Source organism: Ruditapes philippinarum, unplaced genomic scaffold (assembly GCF_026571515.1).
Source record: "Ruditapes philippinarum isolate M1 unplaced genomic scaffold, ASM2657151v2 ctg3766_1_1_1_1, whole genome shotgun sequence".
Taxonomy (NCBI): Eukaryota; Metazoa; Mollusca; class Bivalvia; order Venerida; family Veneridae; genus Ruditapes; species Ruditapes philippinarum.
The window spans coordinates 57927-75687 of NW_026860072.1; the positions used below are offsets into that span (position 1 = coordinate 57927).

Below are 17761 nucleotides of genomic sequence, written 5' to 3' on the forward strand. Positions count from 1 at the left end.
GATCTAGGACCATCTTAGTGGCCCTATTGTTTATCAAGAAGAGAAGAAGCTAAAACAATCAGTGTTGTGAAAGTATATTACTACATGGGGCAAGTTAAAGTTGAGCTGAACTTGCCGAGAGAGCTGGACTTGCCTTTCAGCAAGTTCTTTTGAAAAATAATTTCCAACACTGAAAAGCAGCTGTTTGTGGTAAGCGCCTCAGGGCCATCATGGCCCTCTTGAATTTATTCCTGAAAGCAACTTAACTCTCTCTTGTTCTGGATGTTGCGTTTAGATTTTGCGCTATGAATAAGTGTTGACAACAGCGACCTAAAGAGAAATTGGAAATACTTCACACCTTAAATATATCTTCATTCGAATATCGAATACCGTTTTAAGATTCAATACCACTTTTCTCATTGCTCGGGGTTTGGTGCGTAAGAGTTTTAAACATTCTCAGAGCCTCGGACTACACCAGAACTAGACTACCTTCCTTCGCGCTAAACTACCAAAGCATCTCCCGGGGATCGAACCCACACAAAGAGAGGTTTTATTGTTTGTTTCTTTTTACGCCTTTTTCCAACAGTATTTCAGTAATATAGGCGAGTAGTTTCTTAAACATCGTTCCTTGAGAGTTACACCAGTACTAGACTACCTTCCTCCGTGTTAAACTACCAAAGCATCTCACGGGGATCGAACCTACACCAGAGAGGTAACTGGATTAAAAGTCATCGACTCTACCCCCTCGACCACGGAGGTGTTACTCTCCAGGAACGATGGCTTGGCAACTACCCGCCTATATGACTGAAATACTGTAAAAAAAGGCGTAAAATAAAACAAACAAACAAAACAAACAAGAGCCTCGGGCATGCGAGTTGCAATTCTTTGTTGAGTTGTTGTAACTGACACTTACACCTGCGTTATGAAGGATTAAATATCATTTAATTGAAAAAATAGATAGTCAATGCTTTACAAAAGAAAACTTCCCATGTGCATGATTATTCTTCTTACATCGGGGTTTAGAGTTGTACGTTGTCAGTGCTTAATGTATAATCGGAATAATATGTTTGAAATTTCTGAGGGTCTCCTGATCACCATCATGAATAAACTAAACACTATTGTTGTTATTACTATTTTGTGCTTATACATTAATGCATAAACAGCACTTATAAAAATATAATTTAAAATGAATACAAATGTTATGAAATCCTGTAATTGGAGCGTTTTTAGAAGTTCATTAGTCGTTTTATATCTTTAGCTTAACATGCACCTGACATGGGATAGGAATGGTACTACCTAAGACCGTAAACATATTAGTGCACATGTACGAAATATTTGGCTTATGTATTTGCAAGAATCAATACATTTGAAATCAAGTTATTATTTTAGATCAATCAAGTTTTGTCTAAAACTTGAAAGTTTAATATTTACGCAAAAAGCCAACATTTAGAAACCATGAAAAGGCTATTGGCATGGTATAACATTTTGATATTGTTTAGCTGGCTGTGAGTTTGCAGATAGAATTTTTTAACGTAGCAATTATACCTTCCCTGACCGCAATGTCGGTGGTCTTTCCCGATATACCATTTGCTTAAGATAAGATAAACATTTATTAAAATTATATTACTTCAAGGCGTAATGAGTGTCTTTTACATATTGGTAGTATGTATAGAGGAATGTGAGAATTATCGTAATTTGGCTACTATTACGTTTTTTCTCAATTTTGGTTCACTATATTATTTATATTGACCCCACCCTAAAAAAGGCTACTACATGTGGCAAAAGAGATAAATATTATAAAAAGTCTGCTTAAAGGCAGCTTAAACCGTTTTACCTTTCATATCCAAATATGTATACACTATTAAATACAATACTTAGCCATTATCAATGGTCAAATATCCACTACGAAAACCTGATTGGGCATTAGTTATTTTATGTAGAGCCTCAGAGTAAAAAGTTATACGAGTTATTAATATACTATTTTTTTAAATATAACTTTCTAAAATATCTAAAAGAGCAATACCTCTGTTATAATCTGCATTGTTAATAGTTCCCTTTTTTAAAAAGAGAGATATAACTTTTTCTGACCAATTTGAAGGAAATGCACCTAAAGTGTAGAGCCTATTATAAAGAGCTTCACAAAATAAGGAAATAAAATGGCTATACCAAAAATAAAATAATCTGCTACCAAATAATCTGAAGTAGATATTTAAGGATTAATATTTTTCAAGACCTCAATAATTTCATTATCAGTTATGTCACTATTAAACAAACTGTCTTTAATATCATCTAATATAAGATCATCAGTTACATTAATATCATCATCAACACTATTTTCAGTTTAACTACTGATCACCAGTGTTTGAAATGATCATACCGTTGATCAGATGTGATATCTCGAAGACACTTTACCCTATTTGTCATTCTGTTAGGATTTCTCCATAGAAGTTTGACATCACAGTTGACTCCAGTTTTCTCATTATATCCGAAGTATAAGGTTATTGAAATTTAAACCTTAAGCATGATTGTATTACTGCCAGCTAGTAACTAGAATCATTCAAAACAAAATAATGTTAGTATCTTATATTTCATTCTTCAATCTATCAATTTGAAAATGTTTAATTGCTTACCAAGTTGTGATTTTTACAGGTGCCAAGATAGATAAAAACTTCGCATTCACATTCTGATATCTGGTTATCCGTATAATCCCTTTCAAGGAACCGCTTTCGAAAATGAAAGTTTTAATCGATACAACAAAAATTAAACAAGAAAAGTGTTAAAAAATGTTAGGGGTTCCAAATTTTATAAGATTTTAAAAAACAGAAGAATTTGATGAAGCGGAGAAAAACAAAAACAGTTGTGGAACTTCGAATCAATAAACATATTCGGAATATATACGTTTCTAGATGTAACATAAAAAGTCAAAATGAATTATAAGGTTCTTCTTAACAATATTATTACACAGACAACTCTACTTATGACTATAGCGGCTGTAAGGATGCGGGTCCCAATTATTGTTTTTGTTTGTTTAAATTTCTTGTTTGTTATTTTCTTAAGTGGATTGCCTCCTGGATATAAAGATATCCGGCTATATCGAAACAAAACTGATGGCTTTGGAATTAGTTATAAGCAAAAACAAAAAAAATGAAAAGCATGTAATATCGATTGGAAAATACTGCATAAAGTGTATTCATGAGAAAAAATTGACATGAAAACTGCAAACTACGTTTGATTGTCTGTACATGAGGTACAAATGAAATGCAACATCCCTTACGATCCCTTAAACAGGCTTTAATAGTGTTGAAATCAACGATCCCGAATGATAAGAAAATTAGGTCTAGAATTAGGGATTTTTTATGCGTTTACTTTCAGCATGTGTTTGTGTGTGTCTACAGTTATTTGTCAATATGGCATGTTAACAATCTGACTGATAATGGAGTACATATGATATAACTATTTTTACAGCGGATGTTTTGTATTGTGTGATGTTTTTTATGTCTGTTTTTGAAAGATTTTCAGATACTTAAACAGAAAGAAAAATTTGCAAATCACGCAACAGCAATACAAAAGGTACATGAACAACGTCGTTGTTATCGGGTATATATAATTATTCTACATCCTGTTTTTAAGTATAAAGTGTCTGTTTACTTGTGTCCTTATTCATTATTCACTGGTACTTTCTATCTAAGGGAAGGATGGCTTGTTACAATGGAGATTGGTGGCCGCGTGTACGTGAAAGTTACATATTCAAGTGCGTTGAAAGCTGATTCCAAGTATTGGTGGCCTTCATTCGCCGGTGTTCTTTTGCATATTTGAATACATATTTGACTACATGACTATGTCTGACGTTAAGTGTCATACACTCCTTGTCCCTATATTAATATATATCTGTTTTGTAAGCGAACATTTTGCATTTTTTATAATAGTTCTGTTTTGATAATAATATTGATAACATTATCATATCATATCATACTGATAACCTTACTTCCTGTTGACTTATTATACATAGTGCATTCGAATACACACGGACATATACATTTTTATTAGAACGTTGGTATTGGATTTTGAATAATGTTGATGTATGATGTTATCAATGTACATGCGTATTACGAGGTAGAAAATAAATATACACGTTTATGTCATGTTTACAACTCTTCTTCTCAATAAGTTAAATGAATGGCCTTGACAACCAAAACTAAAAATAAAGAAATATATGTGTAAAACTTTCAATTTTGTATTTTATTATGCAACATCCATGATTTATCGCATGGTTTGTAACTTTTCCTTAGTTCTTACTAACCCAGTACACTTCAAAGAGCAATTAAAAACTGTATTGATATATAGCAGAACAGTTTTTTTCATTGATTCGTATAGGAAAAAAAACTCGACTGCTATATAGCGGTTGAGTTTTTCTTCGCACCTTGTATATATCAATGTAGTTTAGTCAGATGCTCCAATGGGGCAGTGGTAACTAACATTCCCAGTAGCAAAAAAATGGAAAAAATAAAATAAAATTAATGAATAAATACAATGAAACATATAAACAAAGATAATTAATGAAATGAAATTTACTCTAATTTAATCAAAAGGAACACCCGCTGAATGAATTATTTCCACTGAAAAAAAAAACCTTTAATCTTGATTCAATATTGGTAACAGTTTTCAAGCCGCCTCTAGCATTGGATGTATTTTGTATATCATTTTTTGGCGGCATCGAAAACAACTTGAAAACTGCCTAATCATAAATAACTGTAATGTAGCTAACGATTTATCTATTTATTTATTTCTTTATGTATTTGAGGTAACCTTATCGTCAGTCGGACATAACCGCCGTATGGCCGCATCAACGGAATGTTTCTTAGATTAAAATTTCACAATTTTCGGGTTTAAATATTGCATTCTGCTTACTGCCAATGAACAGGCTCGATCAAACTAAGCCTGCATTATTGTAAATTTTGACGTTTTGTGTGTCTCCTCTGTTTAACCCTACCAATGATCCTGTCAGACATGCGGTATTTCAACAGACACGTTTATTGCTACAACCCCTTTGTTTTTTGGCATCCTGACGGGGCTGTCGACAAAACACAGGCCATATCTGAATCTGACCATTTCTTAGACACTGACATGCAAACATACATGTATATTTGAATAAGAATTGCACATACTTTGCCAATTTTTATGTTTAATTCATTTTCAGTGCTGTTATAATAGCAATACAGAAAGAAATGTTTAAACGTATCAATAAATTGTAAATGTTAATATGATTAATTTGATTATGCGAATCATAGTAGTGTCTACATTCTTCAAAAAAATTTAAACAAGGTTCTGTTTTCACTTACCAATTGTTCAGCTGCGTTTACATTTCTTAAACTTGATCATTCTTGGAGCATTTATAAAAGTAACACGTTGAATTTTTACAGAAGAAAATAACAACATGAACATCATCATTCTTTTTAACTGTCTATTGATATTTTAGCACTCCTTTTATAAGTTAGTCGATATAACTATAATGAAAATACTTGAAACTACCGATGGAAACAGCGATTTTAGAGTAATGAACAATTAATCATTGTAATCATTTGCACTGGATCATTAAATGGGGCTGGGGGATTGGGCCAAGGGTGCCGGGGTCCGACAAATCTTCTTGATTCTACAGTCGGAATTCACGTTTTAAGTATTTCTAAAGTCCGAAAGACATGTTTTACATTGATGAAATTACGTTTTTGTTTTCTCTATCCATCTTTTCTACAATGTACAGTTTACAATGAAGTTTACTATTTTTATGAATGAACTGGAAAAAAAATAAGGCAGTTGTTTTGAGAATAACAAATTGCAATATACGATATCACAATAGCTAAATTTGAAGACCATGGGGGAGGTAGGGATATATATGAGCGGGAGAGAGCGGGATACTCCCAATTCTCCATCTCGCTCAGAAAATAAATTGACCAAGGCACTTCTCTATTTTTCTTAAATGTTCAAATCTTTATATCATCAATTACTTTGATGGATAAGTCACTATTAAAAGAATTCATTATGTGTCTTAATATTGAGGTTTTTTTTGGTGTTGTTGCTGTTGTGTTTGTAGACATGGGACATTACCGGCTTATAAGAAAGAAAAATTCCATTTTTCGAGCTAATATTAAAAATTTACGTTAGAGCGATTGAAATTTTTGACCTTTTTTTTTTGCCGACGTGCACTGTGTATTTTTTCCATAAAAATGAGACGTGTAAGTGATTGGTTAAAAAGATTTATCGAGGAGTTTATGTAAAATAGGCAGTCAATAATTTTCTTTTAGGTCTTATAATTAAACGAATCAGTTAGTCAAAGTCTAACAATAAACATCACACTCACAACACTTTAAAAGCCCTTTAAATATAACACACTTCCACATATTATTTAAAGAATCGTAAAGCGGATGAGAAACAGCTTTATTTGAAATATCCATATCAACAGTGAATGCGTTATAGATATATAGAGGATATTCATTTTTTTCTACAAAAGGGATTTGTTTTAATCAATTGGTCTGAAAATAAATATTTCACGAGTGCCTATGAGTGAAATGGGATAATTTTCACACCACGACATGAAAATAAATCACATTAATAGATAAAAACTTGACTTCTTTGTTTATTTACTACTTTTTCATATTTTTGTTTGGCCTTACATCTCTTAAGATTCCCCTGTTATATTGTGTCTTGCCTTAATTTAGAAAAACGTAGACAGTCTGTCACTGACGGCATGTATAAACTATTTTTGAACAAACGACAGCAATAAGGTGACCAACCAAACACTCCTTTTCATTATAAAAATACGACCCATACAAGTAATTAAAACATTTAATTCGAGTACAGCTTATTTCTTTAATGAAAATATTTATCATTTTAACCGTTAGATAGCAATTCAAAAATATTGTTTAGCGATTGAAAAGCATTTGAAAACTTTTATGCGATTCCAAATCATGCCCGTCGCATCCCGTGCTTTCAGCACTTTGATTTGTTTTATCACCATATTTCGACGAATTTCACACGATTTTTTAAATGACGTAAGCGCACAGTCGTTTAGCAAATTCGTGAACCCATCCACCACTATATTAATCAGTATAAATCATATATTGCCTGCAATATTATTAATGACGTCACGATTGTTAAAGATTCGCGATGTAAACGAGATCCCAAATATTTTTTCTGTTCTACTATTCCGCACTTACATTGAATTTGTTTTGCAATATATTGGACTGAGAGCAGTCCTTGAAAAAGTAAACAATAATGAAGCATAATCCGAGAAGTCATTGAACTCTGCACTTTCGAAATATGTTTAATTTCGAAATCGACAAAGGTCCATAAAGGTTAACCAAGAGTACTTAAACCTTGATGGGAACAGAAAAAAAATCGCCAGGTCCATAAAAAATGCGGCAGTGAGCTATTAACAATCCCGTAGTCTTGATTGATATAAATAGAGTAATCGCTTGATCTTTGATTAATCTTTGTTATTAATAACATAAATGGTGATATTTGCATAAATATAAAAAACAGTATTTTGATCTAAATATGTATTTAATATCATTAGTTATCAAATATTCGGCATTAGCAACTCTGCTTTCCCATGGCTGGTAATATATATTTTTATCTGGTGCACTGTTTATGTCGTAATCTTTTATTCATTTATTTTTTCTTTCTAGAAGGAAGTCTTCCTTGTTTACATACAAGTGATCATTATAGAAATATGTCACTGTTGAAAACTATGTTGTAATGTATATATTATGCTTTTGTCTCTTAAACACTGTTGGTAAAAAAGATAAAATGAATGAAATAATTAAAGGCCCATTATCCCTAAAATACTACCATTTCTATTTCACAAAGCTTTTAAATTTATGGTATATCATAGCTTCAAAAATATCACATATTTGTCATATAGATGCACTATCTTTGCTTCTTTTGCTTTGTTGACAATTTGTATAATATGTAGTGAATTAGTAATTTGTATGTAACTTAAAATACTACATTGTTCCTACCTTTACGCCACATAACTGCACATTCAACTCTACTTTATTCTAGCATGATCTAAATTCATCATTTAAACTTTAGAAAACCCATGTTTGTCATTGCCAAAGAATTTATTAAATATGGATTCCTAGGAAAAAATATGCCTTTTAAAAGTGTCCAATATTTGAAGTATCCCTGTTCGCAACTGTGCTCCATGTTACATGGTGTAAAAGAAAAAAAAACGGTTGCCTTGCGTCGCTTAACACATTTGTAAAGTTCATTTTTAAGGCCATGCAATTTAAATCATATTGCAAACATATTAAGGTGGAGAAAAAAAAACATGCGTATCTATTTCTGAAATTAAAATATGTACACGTATATTTATAATCACAAATAAACGTTGCTTTAATCAGATTACGCATCATGTTCGGACTTTTTTTTATTTCATTTTAAAAGAGGACGTATCTTGTATCTTGCTACCTGTGACTTCAAAATAGAACAATATAACAATATGGTTACAAAAGGCAATTATTTTCCTGTTTACAAGAGAGTTTTGTCCGATAAATTTTTGACACGTGTTAAAGGTGCTATCAAATACACAAAATATATCGGTGCAACCAGTTAAAACTTTAGTTGTTTAAAAGTACTATATTTATATTATGCCAAATTTATATTACGCTGGTATTTCTGAGAGTAGTGCAATTATAACAACTTTAGTTTCATGTATCAGTGTTTAAGCCTTAAGTATTATTTGTCTAATTGTTCAAACCATCGTGTGTGGTAAAGTAGCGTTAATGTTATTATTTTATCTCTCTAAATGTCACATGAATAACGCAAATACTTTGAAACAGTTACTATAAAATCTAATATGTTTCTTTCTCCCTAATTATTTAATAATATAATGTTTAATAATGAGATGCATGCGGTGTCTTATAAAAGATGTGTAGGATAGTTAACATATTACAGGTTAAAATAATAATTATTATGTGTACTGGCAGAGAGCGAATTTTTCAATTAAAGTGCAGACAAAGATCAGCCTGCATATCCTAGCAATCCATGGTCTGCACGGTTCGATGTCCGGTCAAACTCCCATTTTCCTTAAGAAAATAAAATAATTTCAATGGTAATTTGCATTACCAGTACCGCCCATGAACAGGCTTGAAGGGATTCTTGAGGGATTCTTATATTCTTTATTTCTCAAGCATAAATACAACATGTTCAACTAATCTACAATATGAAGTATGCTTTCGAAGGATGACATTGGAAATCACGAAAGAAATAATGTAACTCAACAATTAACTCCCTTAAGAATTATTCAAAAAATATCTTTTATCTAAATTACAATAAATAAACAGGTTCATTTCAAAATGGGCAGAATGGAGAGAAAGAAGATAATGACATTCTCTAGCCTTTCATATGTAAAGCAAAAATGTTATAGTGATAGCAAAACAAAATGAAATAGATAAACAACACAACACAAAAGAAGACAAAGAAAAGAATGATAAAAATTCAACAAGATGAAAACATCCACGTCTTGTTGCAAAATAGAAAGAAAAGCCTAAACTATGTGTCAACAATAGTCCTTTATTTTAAATTATTTTGTTTTTAAAATGGAAAATATTTGCGTATGTAAAATATGCGCCCTTTCTTGTAGGAAGTTATTTCAGATTTTAATTACTCACCGAAAATTATCTGAAAACACATGTAATGGCAAGTTGTACATATGTAATGGAATGCTATTGCAGTAAAGTTTAAACGCTATCAAGGTAAATAGTGTTGATATTTTTATATTTTTTCCTAAAAGCAAGTTTACTCCATCTTGTTCTCGATGTTGCGTTTAGATTTTGGGCCATGAATGCTGTGTTGACAGCAGCGACCTACAGATAATTGGAAATACACCTTAAATATATCTTCATTCGAATATCGAATATCGTTTTAAGATTCAATACCACTTTTCTCATTGCTCGGGGTTTGGTGCTTGGAGTTTTTAAACATTGTCAGAGCCTCGGCGTGCGAGTTGCAATTCTTTGTCGAGCTGTTGTTACTTACACTTACACCTGCGTTATAAAGGATTAAAGATAATTAAATTGAAAAATTATATAGTCAATGCTTTACAAAAGAAAACTTCCCATGTGCACGATTATCTTTTCTACAAAGGGGCTTGGGCTTAGAGTTGTACGTTGTCAGTGCTAAGGGGGAATGTTTTATCGTAATAATATTTTCGAAATTTCTGAGGGTCTCCTGATCACCATCATGAATAAACACAACACTAATGCTGTTAATACTCTTGTCTTTTCAGAACAGGGAGTTCTTAACTAGTATATTGATATTTATTGTGCTAATCAGAGTATTTTGTGTCCTTACATTAATGCATTAACAGCACTAAAAGACAAAAATATAATTTAAAAATGAATACAAAAGTTATGAAATCCTGAAATTTGAGTGTTTTAGAAGTTCATAAGTCGTCTTATATCTATAGCCTAACCTGCACCTAACATAAAACCTTTAGATAAGACCGTGCACATATTAGTGCACATCGTACGAAATATTTGGCTTATGTTTTTGCAAGAATCAATACATTTGAATTCAAGTTATTATTTTAGATCAATCAAGTTTTGTCTAAAACTTGAAAGTTTAATATTTACGCAAATAGCCAGCCTATAAGACTTTTGGCATAGTATAACATCTCGATATTGTTTAGCTGGCTGTGAATTTGCAGATATAGATGCTTTTAAAGTAGCGATTATTTCCTTCCCTGACTGCCATTCGGTTGTCATTCCCTATATACCATTTGCTTAAGATAAGATAAACATTTATTATAATTATATTACTTCAAGGCGAAATGATAGTCTTTTACATCTTGGTAATATGTATAGAAGAATGTGAGAATTTTTGTAATTTGGCTGCTATTACGTTTTTTCTCAATTTTTGTTTACTTTATTATTTATGATATTAACCCCACCCTAAAAAAGGCTACTACATATGGCAAAGGAGATACATATTTAAAAAAAGCCTTCTTAGCCATTACCAATGGTAAAATATCCACTACGAAAACCTGATTGGGCATTAGTTATTTAATGTAGAGCCTCAGAGTAAAAAGTTTCACGAGTTGTTAATATACTATATTTTTAAATATAACTTACTTAAATGTCTAAAAGAGCAATACCTTTGTAATAATCTGCATTGTTAAAAAAGAGAGATATAACTTTTTCTGACCAATTTGAAGGAAATGCACCTTAAGTGTAGAGCCTATTTTTAAGAGCTTCACAAAATAAGGAAATAAAATGGTTATACCAAAAATAAAATAATCTGCTACCAAATAACCTGAAGTAGATATTTAAGGATTAATATTTTTCAAGACCTCAATAATTTCATTATCAGTTATGTCACTATTAAACAAACTGTCTTTAATATCATCTAATATAAGATCATCAGCTACATTAATATCATCATCAACACTATTTTCAGTTTAACTACTGATCACCAGTGTTTGAAATGATCATACCGTTGTTCAGATGTGATATCTCAAAGACACTTTACAACTTTCACAGTTGATTCCAGTTTTCTCATTATATCTGAAGAATAAGGTTATTGAATAGAGTGAAATAAGAATCCCTAAAGAAAGTCCAACGCGGCAAAATTGAAAATGTTGCAGGCTCGGTTTGATTGAGCCTGTTCATGGACGGTACTGTCAAGTGCAAACTACCGTCCACGCCCCCTAGCACCGGCTTTTGTGCAAATTTAAACCTTAAGCATGATTGTATTACTGCCAGCTAGTAACCAGAATCATTCAAAACAAAATAATGTTAGTATCTTATATTTCATTCTTCAATCTATCAATTTGAAAGTGTTTAATTGCTTACCAAGTTGTGATTTTTACAGGTGCCAAGATAGATAAAAACTTCGCATTCACATTCTGATATCTGGTTATCCGTATAATCCCTTTCAAGGAACCGCTTTCGAAAATGAAAGTTTTAATCGATACAACAAAAATTAAACAAGAAAAGTGTTAAAAAATGTTAGGAGTTCCAAATTTTATAAGATTTTGGAAAACAGAAGAATTTGATGAAGCGGAGAAAAACAAAAAGAGTTGTGGAACTTCGAATCAATAAACATATTCGGAATATATACGTTTCTAGATGTAACATAAAAAGTCAAAATGAATTATAAGGTTCTTCTTAACAATATTATTACACAGACAAGTCTACTTATGACTATAGCGGCTGTAAGGATGCAGGTCCCAATTCTTGTTTTTGTTTGTTTAAATTTCTTGTTTGTTATTTTCTTAAGTGGATTGCCTCCCGGATATAACGATATCCGGCTATATCGAAACAAAACTGATGGTCCTCTGGAATTAGTTATAAACAAAAACAAAAAATATGAAAAACATGTAATATCGATTGGAAAATACTGCATAAAGTGTATTCATGAGAAAAAATTGACATGAAAATTGCAAACTACGTTTGATAGTCTGTACGTGAGGGACAATGAAAATGTGCAACATCCTTTACGGTCCCTTAAACATGCTTTAATAGTGTTAAAATGAAACATCCTAAAGTAGAAGAAAATTAATTAAGTCTAGAATTAGGGATTTTTTATGCGTTTACTTTCAGCATGTGATTGTGTGTGTCTACAATTATTTCTCAATATTTCACATTAACAATCTGACTGATAATGGAGTACATATGATATGATATAATTATTTTTACAGCGGATGTTTTGTATTGTGTGATGTTTTTTATGTCTGTTTTTGAAAGATTTTCAGATACTTAAACAGAAAGACAAATTTGCAAATCACGCAACAGCAATACAAAAGGTACATGAACAACGTCGTTGTTATCGGGTATATATAATTATATTACGTCCTGTTTTAAAGTATAAAGTGCCTGTGTACTTGTGTCCATATTCATTATTCACTGATACCTATTATCTAAGAGAAGGATGGCTTGTTACAATTCAGTTAGAGCTTTTGTGTTTCTGACTATAGTGTTCTACCCAACAGCAAGTGAACCCGATATAGAGCCGGAATGTTCAAAATTCAAATATGACAAACAAATGTTAGAGACAATGGTCAGAATGGAAGCTAAAATGAATCAGTGGGATAAAGAAAAGGAAAACTTTGAAGAGAACATGCTGTCTATAATGGAACATCGGAAGGAGGAAATGAAACGAGAGTTTTTAAATCAAAAACAACAGATTGGTCAAATGTTTGATGACTACAAGAAGATTCGTGAAGAACTCAAAGCGGCTCAGCGTGAAAAGCTAGATGGTAAGTAGAATATAATTTAAATTTTCATTTATTTATGCTATTTATTGAAAAGCTTACGTCAAATTAATTAATGTTGAACATATTTAATTCCACATTATTGTATGACAGAATTCTGTTTTGGAGCCTGATGAAGTATGATTTTTAATAAGTATATAATTAGTATTGATCGATGCCCAATAAAATAAAGTTTATCTTGTCGGAGGATTCAGTAGTTCGATTGAGGTATTTATTAAAATAAAAAGCTAAATAAATTTTGCTGACAGTGGATCAATCTCTATCAACATAGTATAATTTTAAAGTATAACATCAGAGTTCAAAGGAAAGTGAAATTTCGTATTGAATTTTTAAACTGGTAATTTTGCAACATTCAAAAACTTTATTCATTTTGAATTCATCAAAAAAAATTCCCTCCGTTTTATTAACAATTACTTATCACCAATTCATTCTACAATAAAATGGCAGGCCAGTAGGATTCGTGAATATAATTATGATAAGACAAAAATTATCATAAAATCAATTTCTTAACATGTTTGCTTCAGGTAATTTTACAAAAATACCGAAGGTAGCATTCAACGCACGTACAAAGTACAGTAGAGCTGTATATGTCGTCTCTCAAACTATGGTCTTCCCTGAGGTTACGCTTAACGAAGGTGGTGGATATGACAAAATCACCGGAATTTTCACAGCACCTTTGGCTGGTCTGTACCAATTCAGCGTGCACATATGCCATGCCACGACAAAGTATGTGGTCGTAGCTATTGTTCATAAGGATACTGAAGTTGCTATGACAACAGGATATGAAAAGGATACAAGCAGCTGCAGTTCAGCAATGGCTCTTGTAAATATGGAGACTGGTGACCGCGTGTACGTGAAAGTTACATACCCGAGTGCGCTGTACGCTGACAAGTATCGATGGCCATCTTTTTCGGGCGTTCTTTTGAATATTTGAATACATTTGTTGACTGATTCAGAAGTTCAAGTGTCGCACGCTTCTTGTTTCTTTATCAGTTTTTTTCAGCAAATATTTTGCATTTTTTAATAATGATCATAAATATTATTATCGTACTCTTGAACTAATAATGTTACTTCCTGTTGACTAAATATGTGCAAATACACATATAAATGATATTGATTTATTAAAAACTGTAAAACCTTTGTATAAGATTTTGAATAAACAGGACATTATAACAGTACATGCAGGCAACGAGATAAAATTTAGATATACACATTTGTACCATGTTTATAATTCTTCTTTTTAATATGCAGATCGAATACAGCATTTAAGGCACCGACGATCAAAATAGAAAATAAGAGTAATTGCTTGAACATAACGGACAATACCGCGCCAAACACTAAAATTGTTATCCAATGTTGTTACAGGGGTTAGTACGTTAAATATAATCGGTTTAATCTAAGAATACATGTTTATTTCATTTCTTAAGTAGTCATTTAAGGTTTTGGAAAGAAATCATCTTCAATAAAACTATCACGAACCTGTATATGGTCATCGCATTCATGTTTGACAAAGACATAGTCATTTAAACCTTAACAAAAAGGACAATGTGTTATAACTTTTTACTTTAAAATGCATCGGCCATGATTCATGTCTTATGACCTTTTCCTGAAAAACTTTTTATAAATCAAGTCAGTAACCTGACCCTGCCATTAAAACTAAGTAATGTTACCATTTAATGGTACGCTACTGTACTGATCAAGGGAGATAATATTACAGCCTTTCGTACATTTGTAACAATTATTGTTACGGATCATGTAGTGTTTCCTCGTACAATCCCATAAATTTATTTTATTATTAAGTATTTCCGAAACGTTAGAAAGGGATAGAGTGACGTTAACTTTGTATCTTATTTTTCTATCTTTTCTTCAATTAACATGACTGTATTTAATCACAAGAATATATCATTTTATATTGAAGTTTACTATTTTTATCAATATATAGGGAGATAAAATGTTGTTTGTTAACAAGTTGTTTGAGAATACGATATCTATATACAATATCATTTAAGATGACTTTATTGGGGAAGTAAAGTTGAAATGGATGTGTGAGAGAGCGGCATACTCCCAAATTCCCCATCTAACTCAGACAGAAATCGTCTAAGGCGCTTCTCCAATTCTTCTAAAAATGTTAAATCTTTATCTTCCATTATTTTAATTGTTTAGAAAACAAACTCAATGTGTTTTACATAGTGTTTGTTTTTGTGTCGTTTTGTAGTGTAACTTTGTACCGAGCGGATGATTATTATTATATGGTTCTACAAAAATACCTTAACATTCTTATTAATAAACGTAAACATATACTTTTTCTTGCTTTTTCTGTGTACTGAGTGTTTGAAATATTCATAGATGATTTTTATTTGGGGTTTTCAGCCTTATGATTTGAAAATAACTTAATGATGAAAAAAATCCTTAAATCCAAATCAACTTTTTTAATCCATTTAAAAAAGCTTTCAAATTTTTTTATTATAAGATACAATTTATGATTGCAAAATCTATTCTCAACCAAATATCAATCCAACGCATAACCTATCCTCCTTCTGTCCCCTACTTCTATATTTCAACTATCTCTTATCCTATATTTCTTTCTTAAGATACAATACTTCGCACATGCATAAAAATACGTCTCCATAAATCATTTGTCTTATAAATATGGCATCAATTGTACCATATATCCGAGATTTGTGTGTACTAGTATGTATTTACTTTTTCATACTCTTTTATTCACAGACATATTCAGACTTATTTTTAATTACCCATTTTTCAAACATTCTTCAACCAAATATTGTCCATGAGGTTTCAGAGAAACTGCAAGATATGCTTAGCATCAGATACTGAGATTCATGTGTTAACGTATATATAGTACTGCTTTGATCTTCCTCACGGATGCAACCAAGCTACTCTTCAGGATGATTATTTAAATTTGTTTTTATTAACTGGGCGCCCGCTATGCCATATGTCCCAGGCATCTGTCACCTCGCTGATCGTAGAGCCTGCAATTGAGGATTTAGTTCGCCTGCATCGGAGGACTTAGTTCGCCTTCAACGTTGCTGATCATAGAGCTGCAACTTAGATCATCTCTAGCCGTCTTTCGTCGTAGAGATCTTCCCTAGGACCAAGTTCTTCGCATCTTGAACGCAGATGACAATTGAAGGAAAGACACCTCTTCGGTGAGCAGCAACACTTTGTAGAGCCACACCCTTCTCCTTTGGTTAGGTCACACCAGCTCAGAGACCTAACTAGCTCTGTGCATTCAGAGCGACGTACAGGCCGCGTAGGGAAGTCGGGGTCTAGTCTTCAGAACTGTGCAAGCTCTGATTACATATATTGTTGAGTCATCATCTCCGCAGTGAACAAACAAACATTTGATTAAAAAAAAAAATTCTTGTATGATTAAAAAAATTTAAAAAGATCTGTTTTAAAAGTTTTTCTTTTTAAAACTGTTTGGAATAAGAAAAATTTAAAAATAAACATTTTTAAACGATTTCTTAGCTTTATCTATTTTTGATAATTTTATGTATGAAATTATTATGTATTAGTTTGTATTGACCATTTGGGTATTTCCAAAATTTTTATTGTTTTTTTTTAGACTAATACATGTTGTACTAAAAGTTTTTAAATTTATAGAAAATATGCTTTATTTTGGGAAATTTCTGGAATTTTTTTGGTGAAGTTGCTAAAATTTTGTTATATAGTAAATGGGGGGGCTTTCTAAAAACTTCTTGTTAATTATATAAGGAGCTTTTTCATTACTTTTCCCTTTTAATTATCAGTGATTTTTAAAGCTCGTTACCTTTAAAAAATAATTATTTGGAGTTTATTCAACTTGGATATTAAGTGAATTATTGGAGCTTGGATTTTAAAATAAATTATTCTCGTGGATTTTATTGTGGGAATTTATTCTAAATTGTTCTTGGATTTGACTTGGATTTAACTGTGCTATTAAAAAGGATCATTCCAGGATCAGACTAGACATTTGTAATTTTTCATTTTCATTTGGACTTCAGGTATTTGTTAACATAATTTGTTATTTTATTTTTCTTTAATAATTTTTCTGTAATAAATTTGTTATTGTTACAAGTTTGTTGCTGGCTTTTCTTTCTCGTTACGCCTGGCTCGTAACAGAAATTGGGGCTCGTCCAGGATTGAATATTTCTTTTTGGCTACAATATTGGAAATTATTACTGTTTATTTTACATTTCATTATTACCGTATTTACTCATCTGAGTTGATATTATAGTTGTTTCTATTAAGTGTACCTTTCATTTTGAAATTTTTGAAACACATCACTTTCTGAGTTTAAAAACCAGCAACAAGCAGTCATGTCTTTTAATTTAGAAAAGTTTGTAGCTGAACCTTCCCAGGAGGTATTAGATTTGGCTAAGAAAACTGATTTGCTCGATCTTGCAAAAAAAGTATAATTTATCAGAAATTAAATCTTCAATGCGTAAACAAGAAATTAAAAATCTTCTGATTCATTATTTTGTGGATGAAGATATTTTTGGACAAGATGCT

At 31.5% G+C, this 17761-nt stretch overlaps 1 protein-coding gene across 1 annotated transcript; it reads left to right on the forward strand.

The window, feature by feature from the left end:
- The first annotated feature begins 12901 nt into the window (after positions 1 to 12901).
- Positions 12902 to 15166, forward strand: LOC132758769 (collagen alpha-1(X) chain-like). Its single transcript, XM_060750465.1, has 2 exons — positions 12902 to 13234; positions 13774 to 15166. Exons 1-2 carry the CDS (start codon positions 12907 to 12909, stop codon positions 14181 to 14183), a joined length of 738 nt encoding a protein of 245 aa, XP_060606448.1. The 5' UTR covers positions 12902 to 12906; the 3' UTR covers positions 14184 to 15166.
- Positions 15167 to 17761: the final 2595 nt, after the last annotated feature.